The following is an 18,940-nucleotide window of genomic DNA, read 5'->3' on the forward strand; positions in this document are numbered from 1 at the left end:
TGGTTGGCTCTGGATGATTGGCAAGGCGGAGAGAGCCCGCGCGGGGAGAGCGAGAGGGGCCGCAGCGAGGTGCCCGCGGATTGGCCGTGCGGCGGCGGGGCGGCGCGGTGATTGGTCAGGGGAAAGTGAGGGCGGAAGCGCTGCGCTGCGGAGGCATGGTCCCTCCCCTGCCCTTCTGCCAGCAGTTGCACCCCGATGGGCAGGGGCCTGAGGGGGCACCACAATGGCGGCGGGCACAGGGAGGCGATGGGACGCTTCAGCAGTTGAAAGCATTTATTGAGCTGCCCTGCAGGGCCGCCATGGCTGCGGTGGGGCTGTGGTGGCCCCATGGTGGTCCCAAGGTAGCCCCATGGTGGTCCCATGATGGCCCCATGATGACCCCATGGTGGCCCCATGGTGGTCCTATGGTAGCCCCATGGTACCCCCATGGTGGTTCCATGGTGGTCCCATGGTGGTCCTATGGTAGCCCCATGGTACCCCCATGGTGGCCATGATGACCCCATGGTGGCCCCATGGTGGTCCCATGATGGCCCCATGATGACCCCATGGTGGTCCCAAGGTAGCCCCATGGTACCCCCATGGTGGCCCCATGGTGGTCCCATGGTGGTCCTATGGTAGCCCCATGATGGCCCCATGGTGGCCCCTTGGTGGCCCCTCAGAGCAGGGCGCATTCCCCCTGGCGCTTGACGGTGGTGGCGGCCCGGACCAGCCCGGTCTTGTGGGGTCCGTAGGGCGGGTAGCGCAGGGTGTTGATGGGCTCCAGGCCGGTGCCCCGCTGCAGGCAGCCACGGCGGTGGGTGAAGGTGTCGAAGGTGAACTTGCCGTGGTACTTCCCCAGGCCGCTGGATCCTGCAACACACAGCACGGGGCCCGCCTTGTGATGGCACCCAGCGAGGGCCACCCCAAAATTATCTCCCCCCCAACTGCTTCCTCTAATTTGGATGGGGCTCCAAGCCCCGGAGACCACCTCAGTCACCCCATGGCACCACGCCACCACTGTCCTCGCCCTCAGTGGGGTCTTCTTCACGGGGTGCCCCCGAAGATGCTGGGAGGTGGGTCCCCATCTCCAAAGGCAACTAAAACCCTCGGTAAATTGTTTTCATTTCTTTGCCTTAAACTGGTTTCATTTCTTTGTCTTAAGCTCTTGTTCCCCCTTCTCCTCCTAAGTTTCTGTTCTCTTTTTGGCTCAGTATGAAAATGGAAGTTCCTGCTTGCTAAACCTCACCTGGTGCCAGAGCAGGCGCCAGCAGCCCCACTTCCCTACCACAACATCTCCACCACACGCACAGACCCCCCCCAACACCTCCTCGCCCTCCGCACTGGCTCTGGCCCCACAGCTGGAGAGGACGGAGGTGGCTCCCGTGGGGATGTTCCTCGCTACCAGAGCAGGTAGCAAGGCTCATCATCAGACACGGGTGTCTCCATCCATGTTAAACCCCGTGTCACAGGAACTGTGGTGACCAGAAGTTCTCCTGGATTCAAGGAGAGCCTGGATAAGTGCCTGGAGACCCCCCAACACATGGGATCCTTCTGGGGTAGCAAATCCTCTGAGCTGGAAACAGGTGGAGATAGCTCAGTCGTGCCTGCTCTGCTCCTACTCACACATCTGCCTAGGGTCATGGTGAAAAAGAGTGAAGATCTGGACACAGCCGTGCTCCAAAGCCTTTGCAAGACTTCAGAGAAGGAGAGGAACCTCTTCCAGCTGATGCTCTGGATAGAAAACATCCCATGGAAGCTCAGAAATACTGAGAGATCCACAAAAAAAACTGAAGGTCTTGAAATGTTCCTGTGGTGGCCACGTTCTGATCTACTCCTTTCTGAATAAGACAGCTCTTTGTATGCAGGGAACGCTGCTTGGGCCAGCAGCCACAGAGAGAAGAAACCTTGCGGTGCCCAGCACAAACAGAGCTGCAGAGCCCCAGGGCTCAGCCCCGGTGCAGCGAAGCAAAAGGCTTCTGGTGGGACAAACCAGGGACCCGGTCACACCTACCCCAGGCAGGCAGGTTGGGGGCTGCGGACTTACCAATGCCACCGAAGGGCAGCGAGGTCAGTGTCACTTGCATCAGGGTGTCGTTGCTGCAGAAGCTGCCGCTGCTCGTCTTCTCCAGCACCTGGTTCACCACCTGGGAGGGGAAGGGAGAAGGGGACGTGGCTTGGTGCCCTGTCCCTGCACCCCCAGCTGCCATCTGTCTCCCATGGCCACAGATCTCTGCTCCAATCAAGACCTTTGGGGCATGAACGTGGCTGAAGGCACGCCAAGGAGAGCGGGATGGGCACCATGCAGCCTGTGCGCTCTACCTTGTTGTCGGAGGAGAAGACATACACGACCAGCGGCTGCTCACGGCTGTTGATGAAGTCAATGGCTTCCTCCACGTTGGCCACAGTGATGATGAGCAGGATGGGCCCATAGATCTCCTCCTGCATGGCAGGATCGGAGGGCTGCACGTCCACCAGCACCGTGGGGGCTGTGGAGGAAGAAACCCAAAGGCATCGGCCATGCCCGAGGCTGGAGGAGACACCTTGACCTGCGCAGAGGGCAGGTTCCTCCTCCGAGGCTGGGTGCCTTGCCCAGCTCCCATGCAGACCTTCTCTAAATAACCCTTCCAGCTCCCCTCGGGTTGCAAAACCCTCTCCAAAACCCACTCCCACCCAATGCAAGGTGGAACAGACTTATCCAAAATGCGAGCCCTCACCGATGTAGCGCTCCTTCTCGTCCGTCTGTCCCCCGATGGCCACACGCCCGCTGCACAGCAGTGCCCGCACGCGGTGGAACTGCTTGTCCCCCACGATGCGGGCAAAGTCGGGGGACTCCTGCGGGTTGGGGCCATAGAACGTGGTGATGGCCTCACGCAGGGCGGGCACCAGCTTGTCCTTCATCTCCATGCTGCACAGGATGTAGTTGGGCCCGATGCAGGTCTGCCCCGCGTTGAAGAAGCGTCCCCAGGCCACCCGCCGGGCCACGTTCTGCACATCACAGTTGTCGGACACGTAGCAGGGGTTCTTGCCCCCCAGCTCCAGCATCACTGGCGTAAGGTGCTTGGCAGCAGCTGTCATCACGATCCTGCCCATGGCGGGGTTGCCTGTGGGCCACAAGAGGATGCATCACGGTGGGGATCCCACCACGCTGCAGCCCGGCTCTGGGACTTGGTACTCCAGGGGAAAGTGCACCAAGTCCCACCAGACCCTCACCCCAGATCCATCAGGTCCCAGCCTGAGGTTCTGGCTCTCGGGACGTACCAGTGAAGAAGATGTAGTCGAATTTATTCTCCAGCAGCCTGGTGGTCTCCTGCTTGCCCGCAGTCACCACGGCGAAGCAGTCCTGCGGTGTAAGAGGAAGGGTCCCCTGTGCCACTCTGTCCTCATCCCCACCAACAGCACCCTGGGGCTGAGCGAGCAGTGGGGCAGCCGGGGCTGGTGCTCTAAGAGCTGAGGCCACAGGGACCCCAATTTGTGGCAGAAGCAGAACGGGCAAGGTTGGAGGCTGCAGCACATCTCCTGGAGGACTCCGAGGTGGGACGTGCCTGAGCGCAGGCACCCCCAGTGCGTGCAGCGGGTGGGAAGAAGCCAGCCTTGGAGAGAGCTTCTTACCTTGTCCAGGTACCTGGGCAGCACTTCCACCGCAAGTCTCTTGCTGTTTTTGGTGATCTCCGAGGGTCTGACGACGACACAGTTACCTAGGGGGAGATGGAGAGGACATTAGAGCTGCGACGTGGTCACAGCCGGATGCGCTGGCACCCCGCACCAGCGTCCCCAGCCCCGGCGTCCTGCAGGCAGGGGACGGGCTCAGCCTGACCGGCGGCGATGGCTCCGATGAGGGGCACCAGGAGGAGGTAAATGGGGTAGTTGCAGGGCGCGATGATGAGCACCACCCCGTAGGGGTCCCTGCGGATGAAGGCCGTGTCCAGCTGCGTCGCCTGCGGGACACCCAGCGCATCAGGAGGAGTTTGTGGTGGGACAGGTCCCCACGTGAAACCGCCCCCCCTTGCGCACAGCTCGCCCTGGCAAGGTCCATTCCCCCTCCTCTTCCCCCTTACCAGGTTCTTGTCCACCTGCTTGTCCTTCATCCAGTGGGACAGGTTGTTAAGGGTGGTGTTGAGCTCGTTCTTGCACAGGAGGACCTCGGAGAACTCGGCTTCAAAGGGTGGCTGGGGACGCAGAGCACCGTGCCCATCGTCACCGGCACGTGCTCTGACACCCACCCCATGCAGCATTTAAACCCAGGCTATGGGGCAACACTGAGCCTTGGGGGGAGCCTCCAGCCAGGGCTGGGGACTGTGGGTTTGGGGTGAAATGTAGCACAGGATCCCCCAAAGGGACCAAGCATCGCTCTGCACCTCCTTCCAATGCAAGAGCTGGTGTTTGCAAGCAGGAGAAGAGGAAACAGCCAGGCTGTGGTGAGGATGGGGTGGTTGGCCGAGCAGAGGTTATCAATGGGGACGGAGAACAGAAGATAAGGAGCCCTGTGAAGTGCCCACAGTGCAGGGAAACGAGCAGCACCACAGAGGGGGGGTATCCATCAGGGGGATATCCATCAGGAGCTCTTTGAGGGTCTGCTCTGCCCCAGCCCTCAGAAACCCTGCACGCTGAGGCTGCTGCGGGTGGGGATGGAGGAACATCTCCAGGTGCTCCCCACCAGCTCCAAGCCCAGGGCAGAGCCCCCCAGCTCCCCCAGCCCCTTATGCCCAACCCCAGTGGCCTCACCTTGCGCATGTCCAAGTCGAGGGCCTCCAGGATGTCCTGCTTCTTCTCCTCCAGGAAGCGGCCCAGGGCCTCCAGCTGGGCCAGGCGGTACTCCAGGGGCCGCGTCTTCCCCGAGAGCCAGGTTGCCCGCAGGCGGCTCACCAGCCCCGCGTAGGGGTTCCCGCTGTGGGTATGGGGACATCAGAGGGACCCCATCCCCATCCAGGCACTGAGGCACAGGAGCTCCACGTCCCCCAGCCCAGTGCACACCCAGCATCAAACTGGAGAAGCCGGGGACCGGGCAGGGAGCCTGAGCACCTCCTGCCTCCCCTGTGTCCCGGCCGCACGCTGCCATCCCTTTGCTCTCACCTCATGCCACCCTCATCCTCGGGGGCTGTGCCAGCATCACCGCCCAGAGGCTGCTGCCCACGGAGCTGCTCCATGCCGGGCTGTGGGAAGCAGCCGACAGCTTCCAGCAGCCCTGAGAAGACGCACGAGGCTGCAAAGCCCGTGTTCCCGTGCAGTCCTGGCTAACGGGGAGCCTTACACCCGGAGGAGGTGGCTTTGGGGAGCCCAGTCTGCACCCTGGCACCACAGCCACGTCCCTGCTGAGTGCAGGGTGCATGCAAAGGCTGCCCCGCGTCCCTGGAGGGGGGGAGGCTGCCAGCTTCCAGCCCTTCCCCTTGGCTCCCTGCGTCACCGCTGGCTCTGCTCCAGCCCAAACCGCTTGGGACATGGGATGCCACCACAGATCGTGCTGTGGGGTGACGGTGAGCCCAAAACATGCCTCCAGCGGGGAAGTGGCTGGCAATGAGGGGAGCGGGACAGCCCTGCCCTGCCTCTGCAGGCCAGCCTCAGCACGTGGTGCTGCAGCCAGGCGTCCCCGCGGGGCTGCCAGTGCACAGAGTTCCTCAAGTGCCAACTGTCCCTGCAACCATGTCATGAGTGAGGGTCCCCATCAGGGCCATGGGGACACCTGGGGACACAAGAGGGTGTCCTGGGGCTGGGCAGGGGCGCAGGGTTAACCCCACGGCCGCATTTTCCTCTCATCTTCTCCCACTCCCTGTACCCCCAGGTGGGTGAAGGAGGCGCGAGGCGAGGCCGCAGAACTCGATGCAAAGTCTTTACTAAAGCAGAGTTACACGGAGGAAAAAGCAACAGCTGTCAGGAGAGCAAGGTTCACAGGGAAGGAAAGGGTCACCTAGCGAGGGATGGGGCTAACTGCTGGCTCTCAACATCCAGTGGGCTGCTTCTCTGCCAAGAAGAGAAGGCTGGGGTGAAAACAAGGAATTTTTGCCATTTTAGCTACATCACAGCACACAGTCCAGAGCGGAGGAAGCTGGGCAGGAGCGAGCGTGCAGAAGGGGTCTGTCCCCGCTGTCCAACACACTTCGGGTGGCAGTGAGGCAAAGTATGTGGCACGGGACAGAGGTGCAGACGAAGGGGGTTTCACCCTGCAGCATCCCCAGCCCGGTCAGTCCACGAGCAGCGCGGGGCACTCCTCAGAGCAGGGTGCACATGCCCCTGCGCTTGATCTCGAAGGTGGCCGTCATCAGCCCCAGCTTCTGCTGGTTGTAGGGCGGGTAGCGCAGGCTGTTGAGGGCCTCCAGGCCCATGTTGCGGTGCAGGCAGCCGCGGTGCTGAGAGAAGGTGTCGAAGGTGAACTTGCCGTGGTATTTCCCCAGGCCGCTGTTACCTGCAACAGACAGCACGGGTCCAGACCTGCTCCTGGATTCTCCTCCTGCCCACCCTGAGCCTCAGGGCAGCAGGATTTTCTCGTGCAAATCTCCCACAGGACCTCTTGGCCTTCCCTGTTACTTGTCCAGCTCTACGGCTCCTCAGTCACACAGTGCCAGATAATCCCTGCAGCTCACCACTGCTTGGAGGTCCACCTACATCATTGTGACTGGTCTACGTTTTCTCCGTGGTCACAGGCTCTTCACAAAGCCCTGCTGGGTCTATGATTTCCCTCTGCAACCTCAGTGGTGCCCTACCATACGTAGCCATGGCTAGGGGCCACCACCCTGCCTGGAACGAAGCTCAGCCTCTTCCTGGAGCTCTTAAAAATCAGCAGCGCATTGGCAATGCCGGTTCCCCTGATTCCTGTGGCTGATTGAAGCTTGAGGCTGCACGTCACGGTTAATAGCCCAGTGACTTCACAGCCAGGTTACTGCGGAAGCTTCGGCAGATGCCATCTCACCCTGATGACTTCAGGCCCTCCACCTGATAATTTGAGGCCGTTTCTCTGAATCATTTCCATAAAGATAAGTTACGGCACAGGAACCACCGCCAATTGTTCCCTGATCCACAGTCAGGTAAGGAATTAATTCTGCTTTCCTGTCTCGGCGTCTTATTATGTCTGAATCAGCTGTCAGCTCTGACAGAGATGCTGAGCACGTGGAGTCTCTTCCCCACAATAATCTCCAGAGAATATTCTAGGGAAGAGACCACGAGATTAGGAAAGTATTCTGGGGCAACATCATCAAATTCTTCCTGTATTCCAGCGCTGCTCTTCCCTAGATAACTCACTGTAGGCAATGCCACAACCAGAACCCAGTGCTCAGGAGACCTCACTTTTTACCTGAAAAAACATTTGTGTTCATATAAGGACACTCAAAACCAGGTACTTCTTCCTCTTGGCTGAGGAGGATCTCCACATTACCACAGGCAGATTTCCCTGACTTTCATAAGTGTTTTACTCTTAATACTTAGTCTTAAAATGCAGAATGAGAGTATAAACCTGCTCCTGGGTGACATTAAGGGCTCTGATCCAGCACCACGCTGCCTGCAGGAGGAAAGCTCGCCTACCCAAGAAGCACAGTGCTGCCAGACAAGGAGCAGCAATGGATTGACCAAAGACAGCAGCACCTGAGGAGCTCCCGAGTAAGCCTGAGCAGGGAAGGCACAAAATCCACTCGTGTTGCCCTTGCTGCTCAAAAATACCAAGGAAATACCCAAGTGGTGCAAACTTCCCTACATTATACGTGAGGCATTTCCCCTGACACACTGTGGAACGCTGCTTGGGCCAGCAGCCACAGAGAGAAGAAACCTTGCGGTGCTCAACACGTGCTCAGCACAGAGCTGCAGAGCCCCAGGGCTCAGCCCCAGCACAGCAAAGCAAAAGGCTTCTGGTGGGACAAACTGGAGGCCCAGTTCCGTCTGCCCCAGGTGGGCAGACTGGGAGCTCTGGACTTACCAATGCCACCAAAGGGCAGCGAGGTCAGCGTCACTTGCATCAGGGTGTCGTTGCCGCAGAAGCAGCCGCTGCTTGTCTTCTCCAGCACCTGGTTCACCACCTGGGAGGGGAAGGGAGAAGGGGACATGGCTGTGGTCTGCTGGCTCAGTAGCAGCACTGCTCAGACGTCAGCCAACTTTTCCCCCAGCCCAGGGTACTCAGAGCATGCCTCAGGGTGTCAGCGGGGTGGGCACCAGCCCTGCTGCCCCATTCCCCTCGGTCCCTTTTAGTCTCCCTGGACTGCACACACCTTGCTGTCGCAGGAGAAGGCGTAGACAGCCAGCGGCCGGGGCCGTGCGTTGATGAAGTCAATGGCTTCATCCATGTCGGCCACGACGACGATGGGCAGGATGGGCCCAAAAATCTCCTCCTGCATGGCAGGATCGCAGGGCTGCACGTCTGCCAGCACTGTGGGGGCTGTGGAGAAGGGTTAAAGCAATGCATCGATCAATGCACAGGCGCTCACAAGCCCCAGGCTCACCAGGAACCTGCTGCTTCAGATTCCTTTCCCCAGCAGAAGATGCTCTGCACCCCCTGCAGACTGCAGCTTCGAGCCCTCCACGATCTCCCTGCGTCTCTGCCTACAGGCAGCTGCGGAGCCTTCCCCGCGGCGGTGGCTGGCACCATATCTCCGCTTCCCCATCTCACATCCCCCCACGCCAGGCGCTTCCACGCTCAGGCACCCTCACCGATGTAGCGCTCCTTCTCGTCCGTCTGTCCCCCGATGGCCACGCGCCCACTGCACAGCAGCGCCCGCACACGGCGGAACTGCTTGTCCCCAACGATGCGGGCAAAGTCGGGGGACTCCTGCGGGTTGGGGCCAAAATATTCAGTGATGGCCTCACGCAGGGCAGGCATCAGCTTGTCCTGCATCTCCACGCTGCACAGGATGTAGTCAGGGGCGATGCAGGTCTGCCCCGCGTTGAAGAAGCGTCCCCAGGCCACCCGCCGGGCCACGTTCTGCACGTCGCAGGTGTCGGACACGTAGCAGGGGTTCTTGCCCCCCAGCTCCAGCGTCACCGGCGTCAGGTGCTTGGCAGCAGCTGTCATCACGATCCTGCCCACAGAGGGGCTGCCTGCAAGCCACAAGTGAATGCATCACGGTGGGGATCCCACCACGCTGCAGCCCGGCTCTGGGACGTGGTACTCCAGGGGAAAGCGCACCAAGTCCCACCAGACCCTCACCCCAGATCCATCAGGTCCCAGCCTGAGGTTCTGGCTCTCGGGACGTACCAGTGAAGAAGATGTAGTCGAATTTATTCTCCAGCAGCCTGGTGGTCTCCTGCACGCCCGCGGTCACCACAGCGAAGCAGTCCTGTGGTGTAGGAAGAAACAGCCCTCTCTGTCAGCACCTGCCCAGGTCACTCTGTCCCCGTCCCCACTAACAGCACCGCAGGCTGCTGGGCCCATGGGCACTGGCTGAGCACAGAGGAAGGAGCCACAGTACCGAGGAGGCACAGGGCAAAGCTTGGTGTGAGCAAGGGGTGGGAATGCCCCAGCCACGGGACAGGGACAGGGAGAGCTTCTTACGCTGTCCAAGTAGCAGGTCAGCACTTCGGCGACAAGCCTCTCGGTGTTCTTGGCTATCTCTGAGGGTTTGACAACCACACAGTTCCCTGCGGGGAGAGGGAGAGGACATCAGGGCCGTGACATGGTCCTGGCACCCCGGACCAGGTCCCCCTGCTGGTGCTGCTGCCTGCGTCCTGGGGCAGGAGACAGCTCTGGCTCCACGCAGCCCAGCCTCACCGGCGGCGATGGCCCCGATGAGGGGCACCAGGAAGAGGTGGATGGGGTAGTTCCAGGGCGCGATGATGAGCACCACCCCGTAGGGGTCCTTGCGGATGAAGGCCGAGTCCAGCTGCGTCACCTGCAAAAAAAAAGGTCCCACCTCAGTGCCATTCCCGAAGCCACTCTGCTCCTTTTCATTTTGTCTCCCCCTCTTCCCTCCCCAGGTCAGCCCGGAGCTGCTGCCCTACCAGGTTCTTGTCCACGTGCTCGTCCTTCATCCAGTGGGACAGGTTGTTAAGGGTGTTGTTGAGCTCATTCTTGCAGAGGAGGATCTCAGTGAAATAGGCCTCAAAGGATGGCTGGGGACAGACATCACCGTAAGCATCACCCCAACACCGACCCCATCTCCTCCCCACCCACAGGAGACATCTGCCCCCCTGTTTGCCCACAAAGGGCAGAGCAGAAGCTATTGAGGAGAAGCGATCAAGCAGGAGTAGCCATTACCTCCTGCGGCCACTGGGGAACATCACAGTCACTGAAATTTTATGAAAACTGGTATTTGGCCAGAGAAAAAAAAAAAAAAAACACTATTGAATGTATTTTGGACCACGCTGTGCTCTTGTCCTTGTGCCCGCACGCTGACCGCTTGGGCACAGGAGCTGGAAGCAGAGCCCAGCGCCTCCTCCCACGGCCCCCGCACAGGAGCTGGCCCCAAGAGCTCGCTTTGTTCAAACAGCAACACGAAGAAGAGCGAGCGCCTCGTGACCGCCCCGCGGGATGGAGCTCGGCCCAACGCCACCAGGCAGGAAAATCCCCGCAGCTCCCGGGGCTGCTGCGCCGAGCCGGCACGCAGCTGGGGCGGGCAGGTCGGGCAAGGTGCGGGGGAATTAAACAAACCCAGCAGGTTTCTGCGAGATAAACTGTCCCAACAGGCAGTGACTAAACTGACCATGACTCGGGAGCGGCGTGCGGGCTGGGCGTCAAGAGCCGGAATCGCAGGGGCTGCGCAGGCATTTCCTGCGCGCCCAAATCCTCTCCGCTGACATACCCACGGCACAGCAGCGCGGCCGAGGCCCGCTCGTGGGGGAAAAGCACAAAGGCACCAGGAGTGAGTTTGGCAGGCTCAGGAATGCCCCATCACCCTGGAGAGCAAAGCTCTTTGTGCTATTAAGGCGAGTCTGCAAAGCCCTGGTCCTCTGATGCTCCCAGGAGGCTCCAGCACCGAGCCCCACTTGAGGGACCTTTGGGTCCCCGGCAGCTCCCGAGCTCCTCGATGTGCCCGGCAGAAGCAACGGGGCCGCTCTCAGTGCGGGCAGCCGCTTACAGCACTGAGAGGATGAGGAAATCGCTGGTGAAGATGGGCCCACTGAGGCTTTTGGTGGGACACGAAGGGTGGCTGTGTGATGGGACATTAAGTCTGAGGTCACCCAGGTGCCTTCGATCATCGGCGGAGAGAAACCGGCACCGCTGCGGGCGAGGCACCCACCGGGGTGCGTAAGAGCAGATGAATTGTCCATCTAGCTATGAAGGCCTGCCTGCATAACAAGCGTATTACTAGACAACCGGCCCTAATTACATACAATTAGGAGAGGTGAACGACGCACTTGGAGTGCCGATGCGTATCTACCCCCGGCTGAAGCAGAAGGTTCTCACCCCCAAACAAACAAGGCAATTAGGAGCCCCGGGAGATTTCGGGCGGGCACGGCCACCGCACTGATGCGTGCATAGATGTGGTCCTGATGAGCCAAGCGCTGCCGCAGCCAGATAAGCTCAGTTACGCTGCACCAGGGCAAAACACCCCAAGGAAAACCTTTCCTCACACCGTGTGACCAAAGCACGCAGGTGACTGTCGAGCTGCACGACACATCAAGAAAGGAAGAAGCAGGAAAAGGGTCCTGAAGCGCTGAGCAGAGAACACATCGAGGAGGCTCCCTGCCTCCTTGAGAGATGATCTGAGAGATTCTGGGGTGCCGCAATCCCCAAAGCCACAGCAGGTCCCTGCCCACGCCACGGCACCGTGCAAGAGAAATTGGTCCCCGTGCCGCTGGCACGCAGGAGGAATGTGCAAGGCCAGCACGTTGCACAACGCCGGTAATCCCGGCTGCCATCGGGATGGCAAGGAGCTCCCCGGGACACAGCCTCCGCACCTGGGACTCTGTGAGGCCACCTGAGGCACGGCGCTCGTGGTGGGTGCCAGGGGGAAGCTCGGTAATGCCGAGGCTCCCACCTGGCACTGGACAACACGGGGAAATGGGACAGGGCGAGTGGCACTGAGCCCGTCCAGCAGTGTGGCCCCTTGTGAGCTCCAGCTAATCCCAGCTCGAGAGCTCTGCGGGGACCCAGCACCTATGGGTGCCCCGTGCCAGCCCGCAGCACACCACGGGGGATGCAAGAGCCTACTGAGGGGACCCTGATGCCCAGAGCCCCACACCTGCACCCAGGAGGATAAAAGACCCAGAGAAGGGGGTTTTGGGGACCCCAACGAGGCAACCACAGCGCGCGGCTGCCAGTTCCTCTCACCTTGCCCATGTCCAAAGCGGTGGCCTCCAGGATGTCCTGCTTCTTCTCCTCCAGGAAGCGGCCCAGGGCCTCCAGCTGGGCCAGGCGGTACTCCAGGGGCCGCGTCTTCCCCGAGAGCCAGGCTGCCCGCAGGTGGCTCACCAGCCCCGCGTAGGGGTTCCCGCTGTGGGGATGCGAGCGTCAGAGGGACCCAGCCCTGCTCTCACCCCCGGTGCTCTGGGTGATGAGGGACGGGAGCTCCATGTGCCCACCCAGCACCCCCACAGCACCCCCTGCCCACCTCCCTGCTCCCCCCAGCCCCTCGCTCTCACCACACAGTGCTGCAGACCACCGGTCCCTTCGGGATGGCACCACCAGAGCCACCGCCGTGGCCACCCCCGGGGACGTGCTTGCCACAGCCCGGGGGCTGCTGCACGGGGGGCTCGTGGGGGTGCTGCATGCTGGGTTGTAGGAAGGAGCTGCCGGTCTCCACGGGCCCTGGGGAGAGACGTGAGGCCGGTTACGGTGCTGGGAGATGAGATCTGCGCCCACCCCGCTGTGGAGAAGCCCTGGAGATGCTGGCGTGACCTCAGGGGGAGCCACCCCAGCAGCACCCGGCCCGCAGCACCTCTGAAGGTGGCTGGGATGCTCGAGGCTGTCCCGGCTGCGGCGTGACTCAGCCCAAGCAGCAGCCGGAGGCTCCGGTGCGCCCGGCGGGAGATGTTTGGGATTCCCGGGACATTCTCACGCGCCAGCCTCCGGCCATGGGCCTGTCCTGCCGACACGGGGTCACCCCGAGGGATGGGGGATGCCCAGAGCCCCCCCCGATGTGAGGCAGCATCCCAGGTGGCCCCAAAGGGATCCCCATGGACCCAGGTGTGGGGCAGCAGCGGTGCTGCCCCAGCACGCTTTTGGGCAGGGCACGGCATGAAGATGTGCCCAGACACGGGGCGCAGAGCCACGACCCCACGTCTGCTCCCAGTGCCCCAATCTGTGCCCGATTCACCCACCCTTCCTCAGGTGAACCCCGCAGTGGGGTGCCCCTCAGTGAAGCCAGGCTGTGGGGCAGCCCAGCGCTGCGCAGGGGGCCCGGAGGCACCTACCTGTGGGGCTGAGCGGTGGCGAGAGGAGCGCGAGGCCGGGCTGGCACTGCTGAGGTTTGGGGCGTCCCTCCTAAATGCTGTGGGGCAGGTGGCCTGGCCCCATGGCCAGGGGCGGGCGGGACGGTGCCCCGCCTCCGTGGGGCTGGCAGTGGGGAGACAGCACCCCGCCTCCGTGGGGCTGAGGAGCCCGGGATGGGATCTCCCCCATGGAACAATGGGGCTGGGGAAGCCCTGTTGCCCCCAAAGCATCACCATCAGCCCTGACACACAGACACCCCACAGAAACCCCATAGAAACCCCACAGAAACCATTCACCCTGTGTCCCAGAGCCACCCTGACCCACAGGCACCCCACAGCCACCCCTCACCCTGCCCCCCAGCATCGCCCCGACACACTGACACTGCTCATCCTGTCCCCTAGGGCCACCCCGACCCATGGGGACCCCATGGGGACACGCCACCAGCCAGCCCCTGACCCCATCCATAGGGCTGCCCGCTGCCACCCCATCACCACTGGGGTGAGCTCGCCCCATGCCTGCCTCCCCTCTGCCAAACTCCCCGAACGCCCTAATTAATTACCCCGCTTCGTAAACAGGAAGGCAGCAGCCCTGCCCCATGCGCTGCGCCGTGCTCAGCCCCACAGCGATGCTCCCCAGATCCCGGGGAGTGCAAACCCCAAAAGGGGCACGGATTCACCCCAAACCGGTGCCGTGAGTGAGGCGCCCCCACCTCGCTGCGGGACCCTCTCGGCCCGTGCTCCCCTCTCGGTGAGCAGCGGGGTGGTGTGGGGGTGCTGGCAGCCACCCCCCTGTTGGGGACACCTGCGGGGACATTTGGGTTCGTGGCACCTGGGTGCGCCCCGGGGCCCCGCACCCCGAGCTGGGACGTGCCCAGGGTGGGGACGCTCTGCGTGGCCCCCAGGGGATGGAAAAAAAAGGGGGGGTCCAGCTCTGCCCCCAAAGACCCAGGCAGAGGGGGCTGCGTGTCCTGGGACGTGGTGGGCACCCAAATTTGGGGTGGGGGGCAGAGCGCGGGGCTGCACCCTCAGACATCGCCCCAAATCGGGGTGGCAGAGAGTTGGGGAGCTGGGGGGCAGCAGGGGGTGGTTTGGGGGCGCGGGGGGGTCCCGGTGCGGCTCCTTTAAACGCCCCCGGTCCCGCCCGCCCCGTCCGAAAGAGGAAGCGGCGGCGGCTCCGCCCCGGCCGGCCCGAGAGCGGCGGCGGGTCCGGGGTGCCGGTACCGGGGGCACGGGGCTGGGGGAACGGGGTGCGGGGTTTGGGGTGCCCAGTGCAGGGCTTGGGGGTGCGGGGCACGAGGGTGCGGGGTTTGGGGGCGCACGGCGTGAGGATGGAGAGGAAACGGGCGCAGGGTTCGGGGATGGAGGGCGCAGGGTTTTGGGGTGCAGAGTGTGAGGGTGGAGAAAGAAGGGGTGTTTGGGGGTGCTGGGTTTGGGGGTAGCCTGCAAAAAGGTGCAGGATTTCGGGGTGCAGGGTGCAATGTTTGGGGGTGCAGGGCCTGGGGGTGCCCGGCGCAAGGGTGTGGGGTTTGGGGGTGCAGTGTGTGGGGACAGAGGAGTGATGGGTGCAGGGTTATGGGGTGCGGGGTTATGGGGTGCAGGGTTATGGGGTGCCAGCATAGGGGTGCTGGATGTGGGGGTGCAAAGCATGCAGGTGCAGGGTCTGGGGATGCAGGGCACAAGCAGCGCAAGGTTTTGGGGTGCCAGGGTCAAGTGCAGGATTTTGGGGTGCGGGACACACATGGCAGCCCCCTGACACCCCCGGGCCGCCCCACAGACGCAGCGATGGAGGAAGACCCCAGCCGCTGCCAGGATGCGGCCAAATTGGCGGCGGGCGAGGGGCTGGGCGCCGAGGTGCAGGTGAGGAGGGGGCACACGAGGCCACGGGGGGGGCTCCCCACTTGTGGTGGCACCCCGAGGGATGACCGTGGGGGTCCCCGCAGCTGGACGATGTGGTGGGGACGCACCCCGAGTACAACGAGGAGGAGGAGGAGCAGAAATATTTCCGCCGCAAGCGCCTCGGCGTGGTGAAGAACGTGCTGGCCGCCAGCCTGGCCGCCACGCTCACCTACGGCGTCTACCTGGGTACGGCCCCAACCCCTTGGGGACCTCCCCTTGGAGACCCACAGCAATTTGGGGACCTTGTAGAGGGGCAGCGGTGTGATGGCCACTCGGGGCCCCCCCAGGCCTGCTGCAGATGCAGCTCATCCTGCACTACGACGAGACCTACCGGGAGGTGAAGTACAGCAACATGGAGCTGGAGGACATCGACCGCAAGGTGCTGATGGGCATCAACGTCACGCCGGTGGCGGCGCTGCTCTACACGCCCGTCCTCATCCGCTTCTTCGGCACCAAGTGGACCATGTTCCTGGCCGTGGGGATCTACGCCCTCTTCGTCTCCAGCAACTACTGGGAGCGTTACTTCACGCTGGTGCCCTCCGCCGTGGCCATCGGGGTGGCCATCGTGCCCCTCTGGGCCTCCGTGGGCCACTACATCACGCGGTAGGCAGCGGGGGGCGGGTGGCAGGGGGGATCGGGGTGCGGGCTGACCCCCGCGTCCCGCTGCAGGATGGCACAGAAGTACTACGAGTACGCCAACTACAAGGAGGAGCACGTGCAGGAGCAGCGGCAAGCGCCACGGGGCGCCTGCAGCACCTACATCGTCGTCTTCCAGACCATCTTCTACGCCTGCTTCCATGTGAGGGCCGGCGGGGCGCGTGGTGGGGGATTAGGGACGAGGGGGGGACACACAGGGGACAGCTTGAGGCTGAGCGCCCCCTCTGCTCCATGTCCCGCAGCTGAGCTTCGTCTGCGCGCAGATGCCCATGCTCTTCTTCCTCAACAACTACCTCTACCAGCTCAACCACACGCTGTACGGGGTGAAGCACTGCGGTGAGCGCAGGGGGCGACTCGGGGTGGCAGGCGCCGTCCCGCTGGGCGCTGAGCCGCGGCGTACACCCCGCAGGGACGCTGAGCCACGGCACGCTGCCCGGCTTCAACAAGACGGTGCTGCACAGCCTGCCCCGCAGCGTCAACCTCATCATCGTGGAGAGCGTCCTGATGGCGGCCGCCTTCCTGGCCATGCTGGTGGTGAGTGCGGGCCCAGGAGGGAAGGGCCTGGTGGCCACCGGCACCTCACCGGCCGCTGCCACCGTCAGGTCCTGCTGCTGTGCGGCTCGGCTTACCGGCCCACCGAGGAGATCGACCTGCGCAGCATCGGCTGGGGGAACATCTTCCAGCTGCCCTTCAAGCACATGCGGGACTACCGCCTCCGCCACCTCCTCCCCTTCTTCATCTACAGCGGCTTCGAGGTGCTCTTTGTCTGCACCGGCTTCTCCCTGGTACGACGCGGGGTGGGGATTGGGGAGGCAGCAGGGGGACGGCGTGGCCGGGTGACGCTGAGCCTCTCTTCGCTGCAGAACTATGGCGTGTGCGCCCTGGGGCTGGAGAAGCTGGCGTACCTCCTCATGGCCTACGGCTTCTCCGCCTCCGCCTGCTCCAGCCTGGCCCTCTGCACGCTGCGCCTGCGGCGGCAGTGCCCGCTGCTGGCCGGAGCCTTCGTCCACGCTGCCATCCTGGTGACGCTCTTCTGCTGGGCACCCGAACCCCGGCACGTGGTGCAGGCGCCGCTGCTCTACTCCATAGCCGTGCTCTGGGGCATGGGCAGCGCCCTCAACAAGACCGGCATTAGCAGTGAGTAAAGGAAGGTGCCACCGCAGCTTCGTGTCCCCTGGTGGGACCAGGTTGTCCTCTCCTCGTGACCTCAGCGTGGCGGTGGGCACACGTGGCGCCCGGAGAGGGGACGGGGACACTGACACCCCGCACCCGTCTCCTCCCGCAGTCCTCCTGGGCATGCTGTATGAGGACAAGGAGCGCCAAGACTTCGTCTTCACCATCTACCACTGGTGGCAGGCGCTGGCCATCTTCACCGTCTACCTGTGGTCGGGGCTGCCCATGAAGGTGAGCGGGGACGGGACGGGACGGGACGATCCCGTGCCGCGTGGGTCCGGCGGGGTCGCTGAGCGCTTCCACCCCGCAGGCCAAGCTCTCCATCATGCTGCTGGCGCTGGGGCTGGCGGCCGGCTCCTACCTGTGGATGGAGCGCAAGCTGGCGCAGCGCGTCGCCTACCGCCTGCCCCGCATCCCCCGCCCGCGCCACAAGATGAAGGGATACCGCTACCTGGAGGATGACGACTCCGACGAGACCGCCTCCGAGGGCGAGGGGGCGAGCCGCCGCCAGGATGAGGATGATGATGATGAAGATGACCACCAGCACCCGGCTGAGGCCGACGGCGGGGACGAGCTGCCGAAAGATGAGAGGGAGAGGATGGGTTAGATGTGGGCTGCGCTTGAAAAGCCCAAATCCCGCAGAAAGCCCAAATTTCACAGCAAAGCCCAAGTCCTGCAGAAAGCCCAAATTCCCATGGGAATCCTAAATTCGCACAGAAATCCTAAATCCCTGTAGGAATACCAAACCCCTCAAAAAGCCCAAATCCCCACAGGAATCCCAAATCCCTGTAGGTATCCCAAACCCCTCAAAAAGCCCAAATCCCCACAGAAATCCTAAATCCCTGTAGGAATCCCAAACCCCTCAAAAAGCCCAAATCCCTGCAGAAATCCCAAATCCCACAGAGATTCCAAAGCACCATATCAAACCCAAATTCGCATGGAAATCCTAAATCCCCGCAGACATCCCAAACCCCTCAGAAAGCCCAAATCTCCACAGAATACCTGATCCCCACAAAAATCCCAAATCCCTCAGAAAGCCCAAATCCCCACAGAAATCCTAAATCCCTGTAGGTATCTCAAACCCCTCAGAAAGCCCAAATCCCCACAGAAATCCTAAATCCCAGTAGGTATCCCAAACCCCTCAAAAAGCCCAAATCCCCACAGAAATCCTAAATCCCTGTAGGTATCCCAAACCCCTCAAAAAGCCCAAATCCCCACAGAAATCCTAAATCCCTATAGGAATCCCAAACCCCTCAAAAAGCCCAAATCCCTGTAGGTATCCCAAACCCCTCAAAAAGCCCAAATCTCCACAGAAATCCCAAATCCCACAGAGATTCCAAAGCACCACAGCAAACCCAAATTCGCATGGAAATCCTAAATCCCCACAGCCATCCCAAACCCCTCAGAAAGCCCAAATCCCCACAAGCCTCCCAAATCTCCACAGAATGCCTGATCCCACAAAAATCCCAAATCCCTCAGAAAGCCCAAAACCTCACAGAAATCCCAAATCCCTGCGGAAAGCCCAAATCTCCAGAGACATCCCAAATCCCCAGATGTCCCAAACCCTGCAAAAATCCCAAATCCCCTCCAGGAATCCCAAACCTCACAAAAAATCCCAAATCCACACAAAAATCCCGAATCCCCTCAGAAACCCAAAACCCCACAGAAATCCCAAACTCCCTCAGAAACGCCAAATCCCTGCAAAAATCCCAAACCCCTGCAAAAAACCCCAAACCCCCTCAGAAATCCCAAACCCCTGCTAAAATCCCAAATCCCCTCAGATATCCCAACCCCCCCAGAAGCCCCAAATCCCTACAAAGATCCCAAATCCCCGCAAAAAACCCAACCCCCCTCAGAAATCCCAAATCCCCTCAGAGATCCCAAACCCCGCCAAAACCCCAAATCCCCTCAGAAACCCCAAATCGCCTCAGAAACCCCAAACCCCTACCAA

The 18,940-nt window shown here is 62.0% G+C and overlaps 3 protein-coding genes across 8 annotated transcripts; 1 reads left to right on the forward strand and 2 right to left on the reverse strand.

The window, feature by feature from the left end:
• Positions 1-58: 58 nt before the first annotated feature.
• Positions 59-5,656, reverse strand: LOC101798585 (aldehyde dehydrogenase family 3 member B1-like). Its single transcript, XM_027459001.3, has 10 exons — positions 5,050-5,656; positions 4,702-4,864; positions 4,035-4,145; positions 3,794-3,914; positions 3,589-3,674; positions 3,238-3,319; positions 2,694-3,080; positions 2,299-2,465; positions 2,024-2,123; positions 59-849 (listed from the first exon to the last, which is right to left on the reverse strand). Exons 1-10 carry the CDS (start codon positions 5,121-5,123, stop codon positions 656-658), a joined length of 1,485 nt encoding a protein of 494 aa, XP_027314802.3. The 5' UTR covers positions 5,124-5,656; the 3' UTR covers positions 59-655.
• Positions 5,657-5,790: 134 nt separating this feature from the next.
• On the reverse strand, positions 5,791-15,629 carry LOC101796911 (aldehyde dehydrogenase family 3 member B1). 2 transcript variants are annotated; one of them, XM_072038614.1, is made up of 11 exons: positions 15,491-15,629; positions 12,475-12,640; positions 12,164-12,326; positions 9,892-10,002; positions 9,662-9,782; positions 9,446-9,531; positions 9,149-9,230; positions 8,605-8,991; positions 8,166-8,332; positions 7,877-7,976; positions 5,791-6,376 (listed from the first exon to the last, which is right to left on the reverse strand). In XM_072038614.1, exons 2-11 carry the CDS (start codon positions 12,600-12,602, stop codon positions 6,183-6,185), a joined length of 1,539 nt encoding a protein of 512 aa, XP_071894715.1. In that variant the 5' UTR covers positions 12,603-12,640; positions 15,491-15,629; the 3' UTR covers positions 5,791-6,182. The 2 variants fall into 2 exon arrangements, with proteins under 2 accessions (XP_071894715.1, XP_038035629.2); XM_038179701.2 differs by lacking the exon at positions 15,491-15,629 and adding an exon at positions 13,246-13,403.
• Positions 14,400-18,225, forward strand: UNC93B1 (unc-93 homolog B1, TLR signaling regulator). 5 transcript variants are annotated; one of them, XM_027458992.3, is made up of 11 exons: positions 14,406-14,480; positions 15,038-15,120; positions 15,204-15,345; positions 15,447-15,762; positions 15,829-15,958; positions 16,059-16,152; positions 16,226-16,350; positions 16,419-16,601; positions 16,680-16,953; positions 17,102-17,220; positions 17,300-18,225. In XM_027458992.3, exons 2-11 carry the CDS (start codon positions 15,046-15,048, stop codon positions 17,594-17,596), a joined length of 1,755 nt encoding a protein of 584 aa, XP_027314793.3. In that variant the 5' UTR covers positions 14,406-14,480; positions 15,038-15,045; the 3' UTR covers positions 17,597-18,225. The 5 variants fall into 5 exon arrangements, with proteins under 5 accessions (XP_071894712.1, XP_027314793.3, XP_071894711.1 ...); XM_072038611.1 differs by having other exon boundaries at positions 14,400-14,474; positions 15,829-16,152; positions 16,226-16,601; XM_072038610.1 differs by having other exon boundaries at positions 15,829-16,152; positions 16,226-16,601.
• The last annotated feature ends 715 nt before the right edge of the window (positions 18,226-18,940 follow it).

The sequence above is a fragment of the Anas platyrhynchos genome, chromosome 5, assembly GCF_047663525.1.
Source record: "Anas platyrhynchos isolate ZD024472 breed Pekin duck chromosome 5, IASCAAS_PekinDuck_T2T, whole genome shotgun sequence".
Lineage (NCBI taxonomy): Eukaryota > Metazoa > Chordata > Aves > Anseriformes > Anatidae > Anas > Anas platyrhynchos.

Excerpts from the sequence above, each read along its gene's own strand:
- LOC101798585 (XM_027459001.3), bottom strand. The coding sequence starts at position 5,123 with ATGGAGCAGCTCCGTGGGCAGCAGCCTCTGGGCGGTGATGCTGGCACA. Across the intron at positions 3,320-3,588 it reads TGCCCAGGTACCTGGACAAG|GACTGCTTCGCCGTGGTGAC; the intron begins GTAAGAAGCTCT and ends CTTACACCGCAG. Across the intron at positions 3,081-3,237 it reads CGACTACATCTTCTTCACTG|GCAACCCCGCCATGGGCAGG; the intron begins GTACGTCCCGAG and ends TGTGGCCCACAG.
- LOC101796911 (XM_072038614.1), bottom strand. The coding sequence starts at position 12,602 with ATGCAGCACCCCCACGAGCCCCCCGTGCAGCAGCCCCCGGGCTGTGGC. Across the intron at positions 9,783-9,891 it reads AGCACGTGGACAAGAACCTG|GTGACGCAGCTGGACTCGGC; the intron begins GTAGGGCAGCAG and ends TTTTTTTTGCAG. Across the intron at positions 8,992-9,148 it reads CGACTACATCTTCTTCACTG|GCAGCCCCTCTGTGGGCAGG; the intron begins GTACGTCCCGAG and ends TGTGGCTTGCAG.
- UNC93B1 (XM_072038611.1), top strand. The coding sequence starts at position 15,046 with ATGGAGGAAGACCCCAGCCGCTGCCAGGATGCGGCCAAATTGGCGGCG. Across the intron at positions 16,954-17,101 it reads CAACAAGACCGGCATTAGCA|TCCTCCTGGGCATGCTGTAT; the intron begins GTGAGTAAAGGA and ends CTCCTCCCGCAG. Across the intron at positions 17,221-17,299 it reads GGTCGGGGCTGCCCATGAAG|GCCAAGCTCTCCATCATGCT; the intron begins GTGAGCGGGGAC and ends TCCACCCCGCAG.